The following is an 18,109-nucleotide window of genomic DNA, read 5'->3' on the forward strand; positions in this document are numbered from 1 at the left end:
CTCAGTGTTTATCGCTGGGTGGTTACTGAGATTTCCCTCTTGACAGACAAGATGTACAATTTTCTCTTTTGGTATATTATGATTTAACGTATTTCCCAGATAGAAAGATAGATTACAATTTAAATAATAAGACACATGACTTGATGTAATCTTTAAGCTTTAGATACGGTTATATTCTGCTTTTAGTCCAGAGCAATAGCTTCAATATGTCTTAACTCCTAAGGCAGGCTCGATTTTGTAATATGTTGCAGATCTTCTGATCCCTGTTCTACTATCTGTCTACTTTTCTAAGTTAAATCTCTATAAATGAAAAGGTGGGTTTGAAGACATTTAGATATCAAATGAGCCAAATACTGGTCATTGCCAAGTCCTGACTCATCTGGTTTCTAGAAATGTCTGAACCCATGTGGTATTTTAAGACCTATTAATTCCAAACCAGACTGTTGCATCTCTGTAAAATATTCGAACGCATGACACTCCTTTCAAGAAGATTGTCAATATTATATGAAAGTGTCAGTATCGTGTTAGTGTGTTGTTTGTTTGTGTGTGTGTGTGTGTGTGTGTGTGTGTGTGTGTGTGTGTGTGTGTGTGTGTGTGTGTGTGTGTGTGTGTGTGTGTGTGTGTGTGTGTGTGTGTGTGAGTGTGAATGTGTGGGTATTTGTGTGTGGGTGTTTGTGTGTGTGTACACGTGTGAGTCTGTGCATGCTTTTTTTTGGGGTTTGTGTGTGAAAGTGTGTGCATATACGTGTGCAGATGCAATCAGGGTTTAAGTCCTATGGAACTTAAATGTCGCCCCACCCCCCACCACCCAGCCACCCTCTCTTTCTCCCTCAGATAATCTTCAGACCGTGACATAATCAGAGTCATGGATATTACTGAAGATATTACTGGACAACATCTGTTGAAACCCCTGAAAGCTCCACAGTTCCGCCAAGCCTGTCTATCTGTTAATAATGCCTGATTTATAATATGATTCCTTTTTTTTTTAAATATATATATTATTTTGGCACTCCACAGGACTACTCTTAGTTTATTTATAATTGTTCTTGTGTTAACATAATGTCCTACATAATTTTTCAGTATCCCCTCTCAGCTCCAAGACCTGTGCACAAAATGTGCATTGACAATCACACACAATATGCATACATGGAAGTACATGGCAGTTTTTTGCTGATCATTGATTCACAATCTCAATATTATTACATTACCTGTTTTGTAAAAAAATATACTTAGGATTAATTGGGAGATTAAGATCTTCATTTAAATATATAAGGCTTATGTGGTCTATTTTTATTTTCCGCTCATTAAAAACGAATAATTACGATTAATAATAACGTAATACATTTATAAATATTTAACGAATAATAAGTTTAATCAGTGCTGTAAATCCATTGTGAAGGCTTGGATATTTGATTCCATACAATACTAAGTACCAGTTAACATGTGCATGTAGTGTCTGCTCACGACACCGCCTCGCCTCCTCTTTCTCGCCTCTCCTCTCCAGATGGGAAATGCCTCAGACGCATCTGATGTTTTCGCCTCCACCATTTCTAGAGAACACGATGTTATCATGGGATCCCTTTATACGGTGTTCTGTGAGTTCTCCGATATCTGGCATCATTGGCTTAAAAGCACCTAAAATCACCCCTCCATAAAAGGCATAGCTCTGTTATTTCTCCGCTTCAGCTCATGTTTCCCTCTTTCTCCTACCTCCACAGGTGCGTTGTCTCTCGTGGGCAACGGTGTTCTTCTACTCGTCGCCTATCGTAAAAGGCTTACCCTCAAGCCGGCTGAGTTTTTTTATCGTCAATCTATCAATCAGTGACCTTGGGATGACCCTCTCCTTGTTTCCTTTGGCCATACCGTCAGCTTTCTCCCATAGGTAGAGGATATGGTTTAATTCCTACATCCTACAGCCAAACAGTATCGCGGAGATTAGGTCACAAGGACAACGTGTTGCCTTTCTCACCTCCTGTGTCTCCCTTCTGCAGGTGGCTGTTTGGGAAGTCACCTGTCAGGCGTACGCTCTCTGTGGCGTGTTGTTTGGTCTGTGCAGCCTCACCAACCTCACTGCCCTGTCCCTGGTGTGCTGTCTGAAAGTCTGCTTTCCTAACCACGGTGAGATGGCGGGGGCTGACGCAGTGGATGATGTTTAACTTTAAGGGTTTCGCGCTAGTCACCGTGTAAAACCAAATCAACCGATTTGGTTCCAAAATGTAACTCACAACACAGCTCCCTTTCCCCTCATCGCTCAGGCAATAAGTTCTCCTCCTCCCACGCCTGCGTCATGGTGGGGGGGGTCTGGTCCTACGCGTCTGTGTTCGCGGTGGGGCCCCTGGCACAGTGGGGCAACTACGCGGTCGAGCCCTACGGCACGGCGTGTTGCATCGACTGGCGCTCGCCCAACCACAGCCTCTCCGCCCTGTCTTACATCGTGTGCCTGTTCCTGTTCTGCTACGCCGTGCCCTGCGTGGTCATCTTCCTCTCCTACGCCTTCATCCTGCTGACGGTGCGCGGGTCACAGCAGGCCGTGCAGCAGCACGTGTCGCCACCCGCAGTCACGAACCAGCAATGCGCACGCGCTCATCGTCAAGGTCAGGAAGTCATGTGTCTCGAAAATAAGGGCGCCTTTGTTTGTATTTAGTCACACTTCTGACATCTGATCTTTTTTATTTGTTGGATATATAAGTATTTATTTATGTGTGTATTTTATCTGTGTATGTGTGTGTGTGTGTGCCTGTGTGTGTGTGTCTGCCTGTGTGTGTTTGTGTGTGTGTGTGCTTGTGTGTGTGTGGGGCGGGGGCTGTGTGTGTGTGTGTATGTGTGTGTGTGTGTGTGTGTGTGCTTGTGTGTGTGTGTGTGTGTGTGTGTGTGTGTGTGTGTGTGCGTGTGTGTGTGTGTGTGCCTGTGTGTGTGTGTGTGTGTGTGTGTGTGCATGCTCCTCTCTTCAGTTGTCCGTGGCGGTCTGCATTGGCTTCCTGGGGGCCTGGACCCCCTACGCCGTGGTGTCCATGCTGGCCGCGTTCGGCGACGCTGATTCAATTTCCCCCGTGGCGTTCGCCATGGCGGCCATACTGGCCAAGATCTCCACCGTCTACAACCCCGTGGTCTACCTCCTGTGCAAACCCAACTTTCGTAAATGTCTATACAGCGACACGTCCTCGTTCCGGCAGAGGATGTGCCGAGGCAGTCCCCAGCCGGACCAGGGGCAGCGCTTTGGGTCCCGCACGCAGTGCCAGGACCACAAGGACGCCAGCGTCTCCACGCGCTTCTCCAACGGACAGCCGGAGAGCTACGGCGCGTGTCTGGACTACTCGGGGGACGGATCTCCATGTGCCCGGGCCTCGCCCCTGCCTACCGCCAGCACACTGACCCACTCCTCCCCCGGGGAGGTGGCGGTGTGTCGACTCCCAGCTCGACTGCAGGCGCACTTCCTGTAGTGTGTCCCAGCATCCTTTCTGTTGGAGGATAATAAGACCCTCTGCGCAAGATTTACAGCTCACGCCTCAGTGGGCCTACACAGCCAAGAGAACTGTGAGTTGTGTGTTATGTATCCATTGTGATATGTTAACACCTTGACATATCCAAACGACAGTATTCTTGGGGACCACTCTGCCTACTCTTGGGGCCGGGGTACCTTTTGAACCTTTTCACATTCCATGGTTGTAGTCTTTCTAGGTACAAGCCTTTATTGGATGATGATCTCATTGAGATGAGTTGCAGGAGCAGGGCTGATTATTAAAAGAAAAAAGAAAATGCAGGATCAACGATCATAAATCTTGCTAAATCTATCGAATTATCGTATAGATTATACAGCATCCTTTACTGTTGCAATGAGAAAAAATAACACGGAAAGTGAAAACAATAAATAGTGAAAAGAGAAATATTCACCCAACATCAATGCAATGGGTTACCGTAGTATATTGTAATGTTAGTATTGTTACAGAATGTCTTTGTCGAACCAAAAGAAAGTCAATGTATGTGTGTCATCAAAGCTCTTTTTATTAGTTTCAATCTTATGTCCCATTCCATAGTGTACATGATGCCTCAAAAACAAATAATAAAGAAGACATGAGGACAGTTAATCACCACCATCGTTTTAAACAATGGAATTGTCAATTTAATCAGTGGAGTCCATGCTCATCAATAAAGCAATTTGTGATACTAAGCTGAATAAAGACGCTGTATTAAAGGAGCTTTTGGTGCATGGTCATTCTGTTTTTATCAAAGGAAAGTTAATTTAAAATCAAATTGTGTTACAGCTGGACACAAACACTGAGGCTGCTCAGAAGTCTGGCCAAGTATTCTATTGCATCCCTTTCACCAGACACACCCACAACTGATTTGGGCATTTATATATATATATATAGAGAGAGAGAGAGGAGAGAGAGAGAGAGAGAGAGAGAGAGAGAGAGAGGAGAAGAGAGAGAGAGAGAGAGAGAGAGAGAGAGAGAGAGAGAGAGAGAGAGAGAGAGAGAGAGAGAGAGAGAGAGAGAGAGAGAGAGAGAGAGAGAGAGATCATGCTGTCATACATTTTATTTGAGCAAAAACCGTTCAACAAGATACATCACAATTACACATTCTGTCAAAAAGAAAGCAAAGGTTAAAACGAAGGGCAAACCAATTGCGCAGGCCTAAATCCAACCGGGGTAATACTGCCCCCTCGTGTTATAAGTAGAGAACATGAACTCTGTGTCCTCCATGACTGCGGGCGTTGTAAATGCTGTCGTTCAAATAAATGTCTCCCCCCCCCCCCCCCCCCCCCCCCCAATACTAACTAATTAACTAATGATGAAACTACATCTTGATCTGCTGTGGTATCGTTGTTTCGGGCTAAGTATGACTGAGAGTGTTAAATGTTCAACACGTCGTTTATTCAGAGATACAAGGTAAACGAGCTTGCACTCTGGAGTTGGTTCATGAAGCAATGAATTTACATCACTACCTAATTATACAACTTATCTCAAATTTGTAATAAAAACCGTAGAAAAAAAACGACACAACTGAGAGTGTAGTGTGCGTGCGCGGTTGTTTCTTATGACACTTCGCTCGAGACGTACTGTCAAGGCGGTATTTTCGAAAGCTAACTTACTTCAGGTTCAAAACTTCACTGGGAAAGAAGTCAGGTGAGCGGTTGTATCTACACAAAATGGAAACGGCTGGATTGTCCATTTTAAAAAATATGAAGTTGTTTGAAGTTTTGATGATTAATAACGCTATAAAACACATAACAAAACTAATCTTGATACTAGCTCGTGCATTCCGAGTGAGGTGCGGCTAACTAGACGATTGGGTTACTAGCATAAACCAATGCTAGCTGTCTTTGCCGTCTCTGTGTGTCCTAATTAAACCTGCTCTAACTAGGTGACCAGGGTATCTTCACCGACTCAAGGTTTCAGGATGATGTTCTACACGCAACTGTTTTCATCTAAGCGAGACTCGTTAGCACGTGTCTGGCTGGCAGCGCACTGGGACAGGAAGGTCACCAAGGCTCACGTCTTTGACTGCAACCTGGAGAGCACTATCAATGAAATTATTTCTAAAAAGGTACATCTCAATTGTGGATTCACATTTGTTTACGATGATGATGACACTGATTCACGTGTGTCTGTCTTACTGTAACTGTTAGATGAAAATTGGCTTGCGCACGTCTGGTCACCTGTTAATGGGAGTAGTGCGCATCTACTCCAGAAAAACCAAGTATCTCCTTGCAGACTGCAGCGATGCACTGGTTAAAATAAAGTTGTCTTTTAGGCCGGGTAGGTTATGCTTTCTTTTATTTATTTTTATCTTTTTGTCACCATCAACAAATACTGAACTAAGGGTTAAAAGACACATTCCTAACCCATCATTAACAGACCACATGTGTAGAAACAGACTTGCATCAGCAATAGCCTAAGTAAATTGTTTGCATATACTATTATGTTATGTTATTATTTTTTATTTCACTTTATTCAATAACAATTCTTGAATTTTAAGTTGTTGATGTGAATTGGCCTTTATTATCTAGAATTAATGCTGCTTTCTTAACCTGTCAGGGCAGACTGATTTGCCTGTGGAGGGCCTGGAGGCAGCGATTGAATCAATTACCTTGATTGAAGATTTTACTGCCTTCGACGCTCAGCTGCCTCACCCAAAGTATTGCAATGCTTCCATCAATAGATAATGTTAGGCTGTAGTTATGCAGGTAATATAACTGTTTTCCCCCTGCTGTCTTTTGTGCCTGAAAACAGTGCATTAAGTGTTGCAGACAACTTTTCCCTTAACCAATCGCGGTCGGAGGAAATTACACTGAAAGAGGACTTTGGGAGGGACTTCCGCAACCTAATGGACTTTGGTAGGATATTGTGTTACCCTAGTACCTGCCCTTGACTATTCTACGTCTCCTGTTGTGATTGATATCTTTGCAATAACATACATTTGTAGAACATTTGACTGGATCCTTTTGGCATTGATGTGTAGGGAATGAGTCTCAGTGCCACATGCAGGGCTTACTGGATATGCGCCATCATGGGGACTCCTTTGGCGACGAGAACAAAGGATATGATCTTCTTGGTAATCTATCCATAATTATGTTCTGTGCATCATCTTCACACCATTATTTTGAGCTCATGGAGTTGTTTGCAGTCATGGGTCATTCAGGCTGCCTTTATAATTACCTAGTCCTAACACAAACTGACCACATTCTGTCAGTTATCCTGGAAAATTAATTAATCAAAGGGGGACATCATGCTCAGCTATTTTCTAATGAAAGAGAGTACTGATTCATATGTGCTTTGTGAATAAAGTGCTATCTGCATAATTTCCCTGCAACAATTTCACTTCAAAGTTTCTGTGGGAAGGAAAAAGGAAAAGATGACCATTCGTGTGGGATTTTGCGTTATCCATTGGTCAGATTCTTATTTTTTTAACCCTGTAGACTTCTTGGCAAACTTGAAGGGGGACACAGAAGAATCCATGGACTTCATCACAGCGGTCCTTCAGAAGGAAACACCAGAAACTGCTCTCCTGAATATTCAACCAATCGGTAGAGGGCATTATAACTTATTCTATATACAATTCTTTACATTTCAAAACGTGCAATTCAATGTTTTTCCTTCAATCCTTTTCCCAGATGATGCTTCAAGTGTTCCCATTGAGGCAGAGGACCACGGGGTCAGCGAGACCACCCTGCTGGTCAATGAGGAGGAAGGCTTTGCTCTGGATCCTGTGGCCGTCACACGTAGGCCCCAACAGCTCCTATATTGTTGTCATTTTAGTCGCGCCGTCTAAACCACGTTTCACCAATTCACCACATCACGTGGCAGGCGGGTTACCATCTCTGGCCAGATGATTAAGGCATTCACGTTTGGCTCTTAGAGATCCATACATGATGGTAGGTTGTTCTCCACAGCCACTACGGGGAGGAAGAGGGGCAAGAGGAAGAGGAAGAGGAGGCTGGTGGTGGACCAGAACAAGGGGTTGAGCAACAAGGACATCAGAGAGCAGCTTGCGGACGCCTCCGACCTGTGGAGCGCCCCGGACATGGCCCCGCCCACCGTCCAGCTCATGCGTTGGAAGGAGAGTGGAAGGGCCCGCACTCTGTTTGGACGGTTCTCTTCCACCGTTGTTAGTTCACAACTTCAGCAGGTGAACGGATCAAGTTAAATCCTAAAGTTATAATATAGGTATAATATGCACACAAATGATAGATTGTCTTGCATCGATTTTGTGTGTGTTTTATGTGTGTTGGATTGATACATACGTCAACTCCAATTAGAATCCATTGTAATTGCTTTGCTTCTTAGCGTGTTTATATTATTGTTGTTGTACCCTTGTAGCTTTTTAGCCAAAGTATTTGGCTAATTGGGTTGGGAGATGATGGAGCCGCAGAGGAAAGTGACCCTGAGCCGATGCGCAAGGACACGCTGGAGGGTAGGAACCTTTTGGCTCTCGGCCCACAGAGACTTTCAAGTTCAGCAAGCAAAAGTTTGTTTTTTATGCCAATTTGTAGCGGAAATTACTATAGTACTTTTTCTTCAAGAAACATTATCATTGTTAGTTTGGTGATACGTACATTTTGTGAACAGTTAATATATGAATCTGTTGCCAATGTCACACTGTAAAGTATAGAAAGGGATTTAAAATAAATGATAAGGAATAATGTGTGTGTGCCTCAGTGAAAGGCGGCTGGTTGTACATAAGTACTAGGGCTGGGTATTGCCAGGTACCTCACAATTCAATTCAATACGATTCTTTAGGTCTTGATTTGATTCGATATCGATCCAATTGCTTCGATATCGATTCAATAATACGTGCAGATGACAAAAATACCAAAATATTATTTAGAATTAACCATTTCAAAAGGAACTAACCATTTCATTGTGTTTTAACTAGCAAAAAGGGAATACACCATTGTATAGTATTGTTCCTGAGCTAAACTTGCAGCATAAAAGTAATAATCATAATGTAAAAGGGCATGTACATTTAGGCATACTCGCTTCTCGATTACAATGACTGAGTATGCTTATTTTTTTCTTTTTATTTTTTAATGGAAATAATCGATTTCAAATAAATTCTGAATCGAAATTGAATCGAGAACAAATAAATTGCAGTGCATTGATGAATCGATATTTTTACCCAGCCCTAATATTTACACAACCTTTCGCATCTTCCTATAGTTCAGGAGAACACAGGCATCATCAGCCCAGGAACCACAGGGCTCACAGAGGAGTTGGTGAGCCCTGAGATGTCCATGATCTCCCTGATGGAGATCGAAGAGCGTTCTCCTAACAATACCGACGGCTCTTTGGAGAGAGCTAGAGTAAGCATCGCAAAACAGAAGGGTCACATTCACAATTATTCTCCTTTTGTCACTTTCACTTGAATAAATGTTCACGTCGACGTTGACGGCAAGCCTGGCTGCTCATCATCTCATTTAGGAGGACAACATGTGGGAGGTCTCCCACCAACAACTTCCCTCAGAAGCGGACTCGATGTTTGTCAACCCGACAGGCTTGGCCAACGGTTCTGACTCTGAGACTGCCGTTCACACCCAGGTGCTTTGAATACCACATAGTAGAAGATGTATGAATAGTCCATCCAAGCAACGGTTGGTTACTTGCAAAATAGTAGAAAAATGCAAAAAAGAGCCAGTATTCAGATGGGAGTCAGAGTGACTGCTGATGGTTAATCAACATATTCTTGTTTATGGTCTACAGTCAAGGCTGGACAGCCAAGATGAGAAGGAGAAGATGACCAATCAAGTACTGAAGCTTCTCCATGAACTCAAAGTAAGGACATGCTCTACGACCCATAAAAACATATTTTTTTCAGTTATTTTTTCCAAGTTCACAATACAACTGCTCTATTTGAGACGAGGAACAGAAGTCCCTGCTTTAGAGAGAATGATAGCAGAGCGTTAGGGAACGAGCATGCTAAATTGAGTTCCCTGCTGTGTGTGCGTGTGTTCCAGGCCCAGAGCACCGATACGTTCAGCCTCCAGGCGATATGTGAGGGAGGCACCCGCTTGCGCGTGGCAGCCGTCTTCTTCGGCCTCCTGGTCCTTCAAAAGGAGCAGGCCGTTGAGCTGCAGCAGACCACGCCCTATGGGGACATCATGGCCACACCCGGGTCCAGGTTCAACCATCTGTAGTGTAGTGTAGAGCAGAGCCTAGCTGAACCGGGCGGGGTCCATCCCTCAACACCAGCACCAGTAGGACTCTTACTAGGACGAGTAGAACTGGTGGAAATAGTACCATCCACTAAGAAATTTTCATACGTGTTTATATGTTGAGACAGCAAGTAGCAGTTCTTGTTTTGGTTATTACTAGGTAATGCTATGAACTGTTCTGACATTACCCTGAACTATTAGTGGCATACAAGTGACCCTGAATTTTAAACTTAAAACCCTATTCACTAAGGTTTTTCTACAATGCAATTCATTCTGATGTTGAATGGTTGTTATTCTTAACTTAATATATTATTATAATACATTCACATCATATTTTTTTTAACAGACAAAAGTTCATAAATGATTCATGTATTGGTTGAAGTGTCATTACCTTTTTATGCATTAAACAATAAGATGAAATTAGGTATATTATTTACCCTCCCTCCAGATAGAAGATGTCCTGGTTATTAACAGTATGCTTTTTTGTTTTATATTATATCGGTTCTATATTATCATGAATGTCAATGGATTTTTTTCTTATTGGAATAAGAAAATACAGTATTTTTCCCTCGTATCAAAGGTGGAGGGCGTTTTATCTTGAAGCAAATCCCTTATGTAAACTTCAACAGTTCAATAGTCAAATGTAACAGAAGAATGGTGCGCTGTCCCTTTAAGAGGCATAGATGCGGTATACGCAGTTACCTCATTTCATCAGGGCTACATGGCTGCGGTTGCAGTGGTCAGCATCGGCAACATCCCCAAATGTAACCGGTGATCCAAAGGTAATTATACGAGTGACAAAGGGAGGGGTATTTATGGACAAAACTGCGGTACCTGTTGAAGCTTTCGAAATGGTATCCTTTACATCTTCTCTTTAAATTATGTTGGCCTTTTTAAACTATCAAATATATATAATACATATGCTGCGGAGGGGTGATAGTCCTGATGACTAAACGTATGTGGGACGTCTCCAAAATAGTTTAGTCAGCTAATTGAGGTTACACATCCATGCATCTGCTCGGCTTTCGTGGCTCAAAGTGTTGGATTATATCCACTTGTGTGTTGTGTGTTGCTATAAACACAAGTTGCAAGAGTTTCTCAAAAATAAGCTTTAATGACTGATATGACCTGCATAACAACGTTGTAAGTAAGGCGAGGCGCACAGTCATTTGTATGACCTGACGGGCTGCCTCAATTTGTATTGCTATTGGCGCTTTTGCCTTATGGTTCTTTATGTGTGATTAATGTTTAAAATGAAGCATTCACCACCGACCTTAGATTCGGGTACTCTGGCATTTACATAAGATGATTGCGTATTACTCACCTACTGCGTATTTCTCACCTACTGCGTATTTCTCACCTGTTGCTCTGCACGAGGGATACGGGAGCAGCGAGGCTGGTTTGGGCTGTGTGGTCCGACATATAGACAGGTTGCATTATCTTTGATTCATCACTTGTAGTTGATCATTATTTGTATTTTGGTGATTAACGTTTCAGGCTAATCAGGCTAGCCAAGTCTAACACAATTTATGTGGTGGCAATTCTTACCTACCCCGCACTGTTGGTTGAAAGGGAAAAATATATAGCCCTAATTCTCAAGATTTCTATAGGGCTATTTCTTAGAAATACAAGGTCTAAAACAAAAGAGAGGCAACTGTATTGACAAGGAATTCACTGTTCCCTTGTGACGCTGATAAAGGAGGCTTTCTTAGGAGCTGATGATGATTCGATGTTGGTCATTCCTGCCTCGGGCTTACAATAAGACACACGCACTCAATATCGGCCGCAGAATGAGTGAGTGGCAGTGCGACTCTGACCAAATAAAAGCCTGTTTATTTTGACAAAACGATTCAAAACAGGCCAAGAGCATATTAGAAGAGGATTTGCATATCAGAAAAGATCATTGTTTTGTCAATCACAATATTGTGACAAACCACATCACGCTTTAGCTTTCTGCTAAATCTTAAATACTTTGCACTCATCTATTTTATTGTATTATTTCATTTTATTGTACGACTATGTTGTTTCAATGTGAAACACTTTGAGTGCCTCGTGTATGAAAAGTGCTATATAAATAAAGTGGCCTTGCCTTGCCTTCCATTATCCAAAGGTGGACCGTGGGCCTGTTTGTAACTATACCAAAATATACTCATTAATATCGGTAGTGAGACTTAATGTTCCTAGGAATGAAACCCAGGAATGGAAAGTAAATCTACAAACAAAATATGCATTAGAAACAGAGCAGGGCAGATTATCTTTAAGGAAGGGGCGTCATCAACAGGTGGGCCAGCCTCCCATCAACAGGTGGGCCAGCCCTCCACAGCGAAGACACACAACAACATGACAAACCTTCACATATTGAAAGAAAGTACATTGTTTTTGCTACGTATTTTGCAGAGACCCACTGGAAGTATTTGAAATGTAAATTCATATACTTATTTATGAGCATGCATTGGGTTGCGATGAAATGACGACCCGTTCCCCATGTTCCCCTCCCTTCACCTGGGAGGGCGACGGTGGCGCTCCTGTCTAGGGAAGGCGGCGGGGCGGATCCAGAGCTCCATCCATGTCTCTCACGCCTGGCCGCAAAGCATCGGCAGGCCAGCACAGGTAGGCAGGCATCCTCTGTGTTCCCCCCCTGCTTTCAGACAGCCTGAACCGCGGTGTGGCCTGTGGTTTTGGCCTTTCGGTGCAATGTTGATGTGATTGAGTGACCCCGCGAGTCATGTGTTCTCTGATATGCATCACAAGGCGTTCAGCAGCGACCAGTGGTGGAGGCGGGCGGTATCCCCACGGCGATGCGTCTAACACCAACACATACCCTGGTCGGGTCAGCTCTGTGGAGCGCAGCCCAGCCACCAGCACACCCAGGTTAAAGGTGGTTTTTAACAGGGTATATTGTGTCGATTAAGTAGGCCCCTATGGACCCGGAGAATACATTCTCCCCTCATGACTGAGAATGTTTAAGCCAAAGCAAAATATAAACAACTTTTTTATCGCTTTGATCTGTTGATTTGGGGATCTAGTCCTACTGCAAGGCTTGAATTCGTAGTGTGTCCTTTGATGGTTCTATGCTTTCGTTGCGTTCAGTCACAAAAAAAAGTCGAGGCGTGAGACATTTGCTTCAGATGATGGACACCTCGTCATTCTATGCCATATTCCTCACCATGGTCATTAAAACCGTGTTGTTTTCATTTACATTAGGACTGTTTCTGTCCATTCAGGCGACAGACTAAGCAGACGACCTGCAGTGATAACCATGGCATCCGGCCCCCCGCTCCTGAGCAGTACCTTACCCCGCTGCAGCAGAAGGAGGTGTGTATACGACACCTGCGAGCCAGGCTGAGGGACAACGTCGATCGACTGCAGAACAGGTGATTACACAGGGACTGTGCTGTTCTTTAAATGCCTTCCATTTAAAACCCAAACACTTGCCGTCCACATGAGTGAACCTGCTTACTCTCCCCGGTCCGTTGTGCACGCTCAGGGACTGCGAGCTGGACGACCTGAGGAGCCAGCTGTACAGGATGCAGGAGGACTGGATAGAGGAAGAGTGCCACCGCGTGGAAGCCCAGCTGGCCCTGAAGGACGCCCGCAGGGAGATCCTGCACCTGCAGGACATGGTGGAGTCGGTGAAGACCAACCTCGGTGGCCGTGAGCACCAGCCCCCGGGGCCCCAGGCCCCCGCCGGGCTGCAGGGGCCGCGGCACGGCGGGAGGTCCCGCTCCTGCGGCTGCTCCCCGGCCGGCACGCTGAGCCGCGGCACCCCCCGCACCCGGCTGAGCAGCGAGGCCCTGCATCCGGAGCGCGGCCCGGGCCACCCCGACGCGGAGGGGGGCTTCCCCCCGCACGCGGGGCAGAAGCACCTGCTGCTGGAGGCGGCCCTGCTGTCGGAGCAGGAGGCGCCCCGCCGACACGCGGCGGGGCCGCCGCCCACCGTGTCCTGCTCGGCCACCTACGAGCGGCTGTGCAGCGTCGGGGCCGTGCTGCCCGTCTCCCACTCCTGCCACGCGCTGAGCGGCAGCGGCTGCAGATGCGGCGCACACACCTACCTCCCCCATCACCACTTGTTCCTCCACCTGCCTCAGGGGGACGGCCCCCCCGCGGCGGCGGCGGCGGCGGCGGCGGCGGCTGCTGCTGCTGCTGCCTCGGATGGCACTGTTCCCATGGCTACGGCCGCTGCGGGCGCCCCCTCCCCCCCCGTTGTTGCTATGACGATGCCCGTTCAAGTCGCAGTGAGGAAGCCAGAGGTCCGCTCGCAAGCCTGCAGCCCCACCATGACCTGGCTCTCGGAGGAAGGGGGCGGCGAGGAGCTGAGCGTCATCTCCTCCTCCACAGGCGTGGACGTTTCCCCCTTGTTTTCACCCTTCTCGCTCCCCATGGATCTCCACGGTGTGGGGCCGGGCGCGACCGACACACCGGTGGACGTTAAAACTATGTCGAAGGAGCCCCTCACGTTTCAACCTCAGCCTATATTCAGCCGGCCCCCAGAGAGACAGGAGGTCACGATACTGGAGATGGAAGAGGAAGGCAACAAGGAAGCCGAGGGTGCGGACGCGGCCGAAGAGGAGCCCCCCCCTCAGCTGTGCCACTGGAGCCGGTACTTCTTGGTGGACCTTCTGGCTCTGGCTGTGCCGGTGGTGCCGACTATGGCGTGGCTGTGCCGCAGAGCGCCACGAGACGTACTGACCACAGTTCCTATTGGCTCAATGCTGAGGGGTTGCTGTGCTGTGGCCCTTTATTCACTTCGCTGCCGAGGTGCCGCCAGGGGCCCGGGGCCCATCAACATGAACGGGGCCACCCCTATCTGAGACCTCCCCGCTTGTACCGCCCGGTACAACGCAGCCATCACAAATTCCAAGACACCATCATAATCACAGCCATGAAGACTTTGGAAAGAATTAACATCATGTTTGGGTATCATATACTGTCCAACTATCATTTCCATGAGCCGTTAGTGCGGTCAAGCCTTTTTAATTCCCTGCCCCTGCCTGCAGTTGGAATATTCCGCTCTTTGCATGTAACCCCTAAATGTTCAGCTGAGGGGAAGTCACCGCGCTGATATAAAATCCCTTCTCATTGTTCTCCCATATTGTTTATAAGATCTTGTGAATGTATGCTCTATTTTACGTCTCAATTTCTAATTCTAGGGCTATCGGCAAGGATTATACCAGATTCTTTGTTAAACATTTGATCATTTCTAACGACCACATACTTAATACCGGTATGGTTGAAGTGTTGCACATTTGAGTGACGTGGGAACTTGGCCGTGTGAAGACAACATTTTGAGTAGCCGTTCTGATTTTATATCATTTAAATCATATCTCCAGTTACCTAATTGGTTAGAATGAGCCAACTTTGTGTAATCCCAGTGCAGCAAAAATAATACATTCTCCAATGTTTTGTTTCAGGTAAAGAAATACATTCACAGCTGATCTACAAAGATGCTCATATGAGCTTCATTGAAATCACAGGTTTGCACAGCTGCTAGAAATATAATGAAGATAATGGAAAAACTAAAATGTAGTCAAGATATTGGGCTGGCTAAATATTGGCTGGCAATTAAACAGATATAAATTACTTTACCAGCATTTCTTTACCCAATCAGATGTATGAAACAAAGTAGCTGTGAACCTGCTCATTAATATCAGTTATATGCAGACATTACATCTGCACTGACATGACAATATATTCTTAATTGTTTGAAGAACTTACAACATTCCATTCATGTTATTTACATCATAAAGCAATAACACTTCTTATCTTGTAATTTGCTTGGCCACGGCCCTTTGCTGTATATTAAAACAGGACTCCATTATAGGAATACAGTATGCTCCCACATTCTGCTCTGGTCCTCGTTATTGGATTGAGAGCATTGTACGTTTTTTTAATTCCTTACAGACAAGGCATTCATGTTACTGCATTTCCGATGTACAAGTCTCAACCAACATAAGCACCCGGGAATCCTTTGTAAATAAAAACATGCCTGGATCGTAATGCAAGTGTGGTGCAATGTAGAAGGGGGGGGGGGGAAATGGTGCCATCTTGGGAAGCAGCTCCCTAACTTACAATAACAAAAGGATAAAAATCCCCAACCCACCGCATTATGCAACACCCAACAGTTGCACAAGCAGTTTTTCCTACCTTCTCCACCTAAAAACGACTGAATAAAAGGCATTAGAGGCCAAGCATCTCTAGGATAAATAGAGGCCAGCTAGACATAAGATAGACATGCAAGCTCAGCTCTCGACCGTAACAAAACACATCACAACTGGGTTTGATGGCAATGTCATCATGTGAATCACACATTTATTGTAATATTCAAGAAAATTCATGGCCATTAGTGGAAGGCGAATAGAGCCAAAGCAATGAAAACAATTTGATTTTTTTCATGACACTTCAAAATTGGTCCTGAAGGCAGATATACTGCTAATTTGAGTACATAAAAAAAAAACACATAGCTGAATATGACATTAAATGTATGGCCTATGACTTATTACGTTAGCAAAGTGAGGGGAGGGAGGGGGGAGTGACCTATAACGTCAAACTAATAAAGGGATATGACAGTGATGTTTTAGACAAAAGTCCTATGCCGGGATCATGTTAACCATTTCCTCCATGTCCCGCGATAGGAATCAACCTGAAAGGCAAGACGGTGGATTTCAAATGGGATACAACGCACAGAAGAGGATTACACTTAATCCAATACCTAAGATCATTAGAAAGAAATTAGCATTAGCGATTATCTCAACTAATCACATTTAGAGTGTACAACAGTGTCTAAAGTTGTTTAAATCCTATCACCTGCCCAGTACAGCATTCAAGCATCAAATATACGTTTTTATTGCTTTTCTCACCCTGAAAATTTGAGCGGAATTAACAACGGCGATCAATCCAGGCGCAGCAACTCCACATCGAAGATGAGAGTAGCGTTGGGTGGGATGACACCGGGGTGCCCTTTGCTGCCGTAGGCGAAGTCTGGGGTGCAGGTCAGACGAGCCTGCTGGCCGACGCTCATCTGTAAAGACGACATAAGAACAGTAGTAAGTATGCCACGTAATATACTTATACTCCTATAGAGATCTGGAGTGATGTACCAACCTGGGCTACTCCCTCGTCCCATCCACGGATCACCTCCCCACACCCGATCCTGAACTTGAAAGGCGAGTCCCGATTCCGGGAAGAATCGAAGGTAGTTCCGTTGGTGAGCTTTCCTGTATGGATGATAATAATAAAACGAGTGCTCAGTGGTTGAGTGGGGGTTCGGCCATTTTAAGAGTTTCCATTCGGATCTGACAGCTCGCTAAAAGCTAGCTAGCAAGCTAACCGTGAGTTAGCCACACTTAGCTTAGCGCAGCCTCGGAAAACGCCTGCGAGTCAATGCGGAAACTAGCGGCGAGACCAGCTCCGCTGGAGAACGACTAACAACTAATGATTAATAAAACACTCGCCATTCCAATTGGCCCGGTGTAATAGAATCCCCCCCCTACCACAACATCTTGGGTCTAACGTAAGCCCAGGATGAGCACAGAGCTAGCATTTGGAGAACACACAGCCTGCGGTCCGACAGAAAATACGTGTTTAACACCAGAGAACGGTTTATCATACGGATAATACAACTCGAACGATCGCTCATTCATTTTCAGTGGGCCAACATCAACGGTGGAATATCCTTCAAAAGGTCTTTGTACGATCAGCCGTCGGACTCACCCACATAGTGGACCACGGCGGTTTGCCCCTTTTTTGGGAATGTCTGGCCTGAAAGACACAAAATAGGCATCATCAAATCGTACTTTTTAATTAAAAGCAAAAGCATTGTTCTTTAACATCGTGAAATATATAAATCAGATGCAATACCGTCACCGGGCTTTGTGGTTTCAATCTCGACACCCATTTTCGTTCTTCAACCTTCTGCTTCCCTCGGTCTGCAGCGAGCGGAAACCAGGAGCGGGCGGTGGCGAGGAGAGGGCGGGCGGGCGAGGAGAGGGCGGGCGGGGTTTATTGAAGAGGACTATAACCGGACAGAAGCGTTCAAATAACAGGACATACCGGCCTACACATTCTTAAGATGAAATCCTCTCAAACCAGAGATTCACCTAAATAAAATGAGACAAACGAGCTCATTCCGGACAGACCGTTTCAAATAACGGGACAGTCTGGGCCTACGTGGTTCATTCTGTATTTATTTGGACCAGATGGCTGTTTTGCTGTGTTTCACCTTATCATAGGCTACATCATGTGGACGGGTCAACAGTTCTATACCGAGGGTACCTCAGTCGACCTAAGATGATGTACAGATGACTGTGACAGTTTGGAAATTACATTATCATTGGTCCATATTTCTATTAAGGAATATTCAATCATTCCTTCACATTAGTAGATTTTGGGAATATTAGAGATGATCACAAACGATAGTTGGGTAGTGTTGGCATTCGGATGATTGGACATTGGCCCTCA

The 18,109-nt window shown here is 45.2% G+C and overlaps 4 protein-coding genes across 5 annotated transcripts; 3 read left to right on the top strand and 1 right to left on the bottom strand.

Moving 5' to 3' along the window:
* Nucleotides 1-6: 6 nt before the first annotated feature.
* On the top strand, nt 7-4,195 carry opn7d (opsin 7, group member d). Its single transcript, XM_060054691.1, is given in 8 exon segments — nt 7-1,595; nt 1,719-1,795; nt 1,797-1,882; nt 1,992-2,002; nt 2,005-2,118; nt 2,256-2,548; nt 2,550-2,594; nt 2,952-4,195. Coding segments are annotated over 8 exon segments (1,206 nt in total). The 5' UTR covers nt 7-1,504; the 3' UTR covers nt 3,441-4,195.
* Nucleotides 4,196-4,779: 584 nt separating this feature from the next.
* On the top strand, nt 4,780-10,013 carry rad21l1 (RAD21 cohesin complex component like 1). The gene is made up of 14 exons (XM_060055299.1): nt 4,780-4,889; nt 5,365-5,547; nt 5,630-5,759; nt 6,039-6,138; nt 6,234-6,337; nt 6,463-6,555; nt 6,920-7,027; nt 7,115-7,222; nt 7,394-7,629; nt 7,821-7,914; nt 8,661-8,803; nt 8,922-9,038; nt 9,201-9,272; nt 9,455-10,013. Exons 1-14 carry the CDS (start codon nt 4,857-4,859, stop codon nt 9,632-9,634), a joined length of 1,701 nt encoding a protein of 566 aa, XP_059911282.1. The 5' UTR covers nt 4,780-4,856; the 3' UTR covers nt 9,635-10,013.
* A 337-nt stretch (nt 10,014-10,350) lies between these two features.
* LOC132460294 (syntaphilin) lies at nt 10,351-15,649 on the top strand. Of its 2 annotated transcripts, none has more exons than XM_060055330.1 (5): nt 10,351-10,434; nt 12,162-12,262; nt 12,404-12,523; nt 12,877-13,026; nt 13,140-15,649. In XM_060055330.1, the coding sequence occupies exons 2-5, from the start codon at nt 12,219-12,221 to the stop codon at nt 14,461-14,463; spliced, it is 1,638 nt and encodes a 545-aa protein (XP_059911313.1). In that variant the 5' UTR covers nt 10,351-10,434; nt 12,162-12,218; the 3' UTR covers nt 14,464-15,649. The 2 variants fall into 2 exon arrangements, with proteins under 2 accessions (XP_059911313.1, XP_059911319.1); XM_060055336.1 differs by having other exon boundaries at nt 10,366-10,423.
* Nucleotides 15,650-15,928: 279 nt separating this feature from the next.
* Nucleotides 15,929-17,802, bottom strand: fkbp1aa (FKBP prolyl isomerase 1Aa). The gene is made up of 5 exons (XM_060055787.1): nt 17,510-17,802; nt 17,363-17,410; nt 16,754-16,866; nt 16,510-16,670; nt 15,929-16,292 (listed from the first exon to the last, which is right to left on the bottom strand). The coding sequence occupies exons 1-4, from the start codon at nt 17,544-17,546 to the stop codon at nt 16,542-16,544; spliced, it is 327 nt and encodes a 108-aa protein (XP_059911770.1). The 5' UTR covers nt 17,547-17,802; the 3' UTR covers nt 15,929-16,292; nt 16,510-16,541.
* Nucleotides 17,803-18,109: the final 307 nt, after the last annotated feature.

This window comes from Gadus macrocephalus, chromosome 1 (assembly GCF_031168955.1).
Source record: "Gadus macrocephalus chromosome 1, ASM3116895v1".
NCBI classification, from domain to species: Eukaryota; Metazoa; Chordata; class Actinopteri; order Gadiformes; family Gadidae; genus Gadus; species Gadus macrocephalus.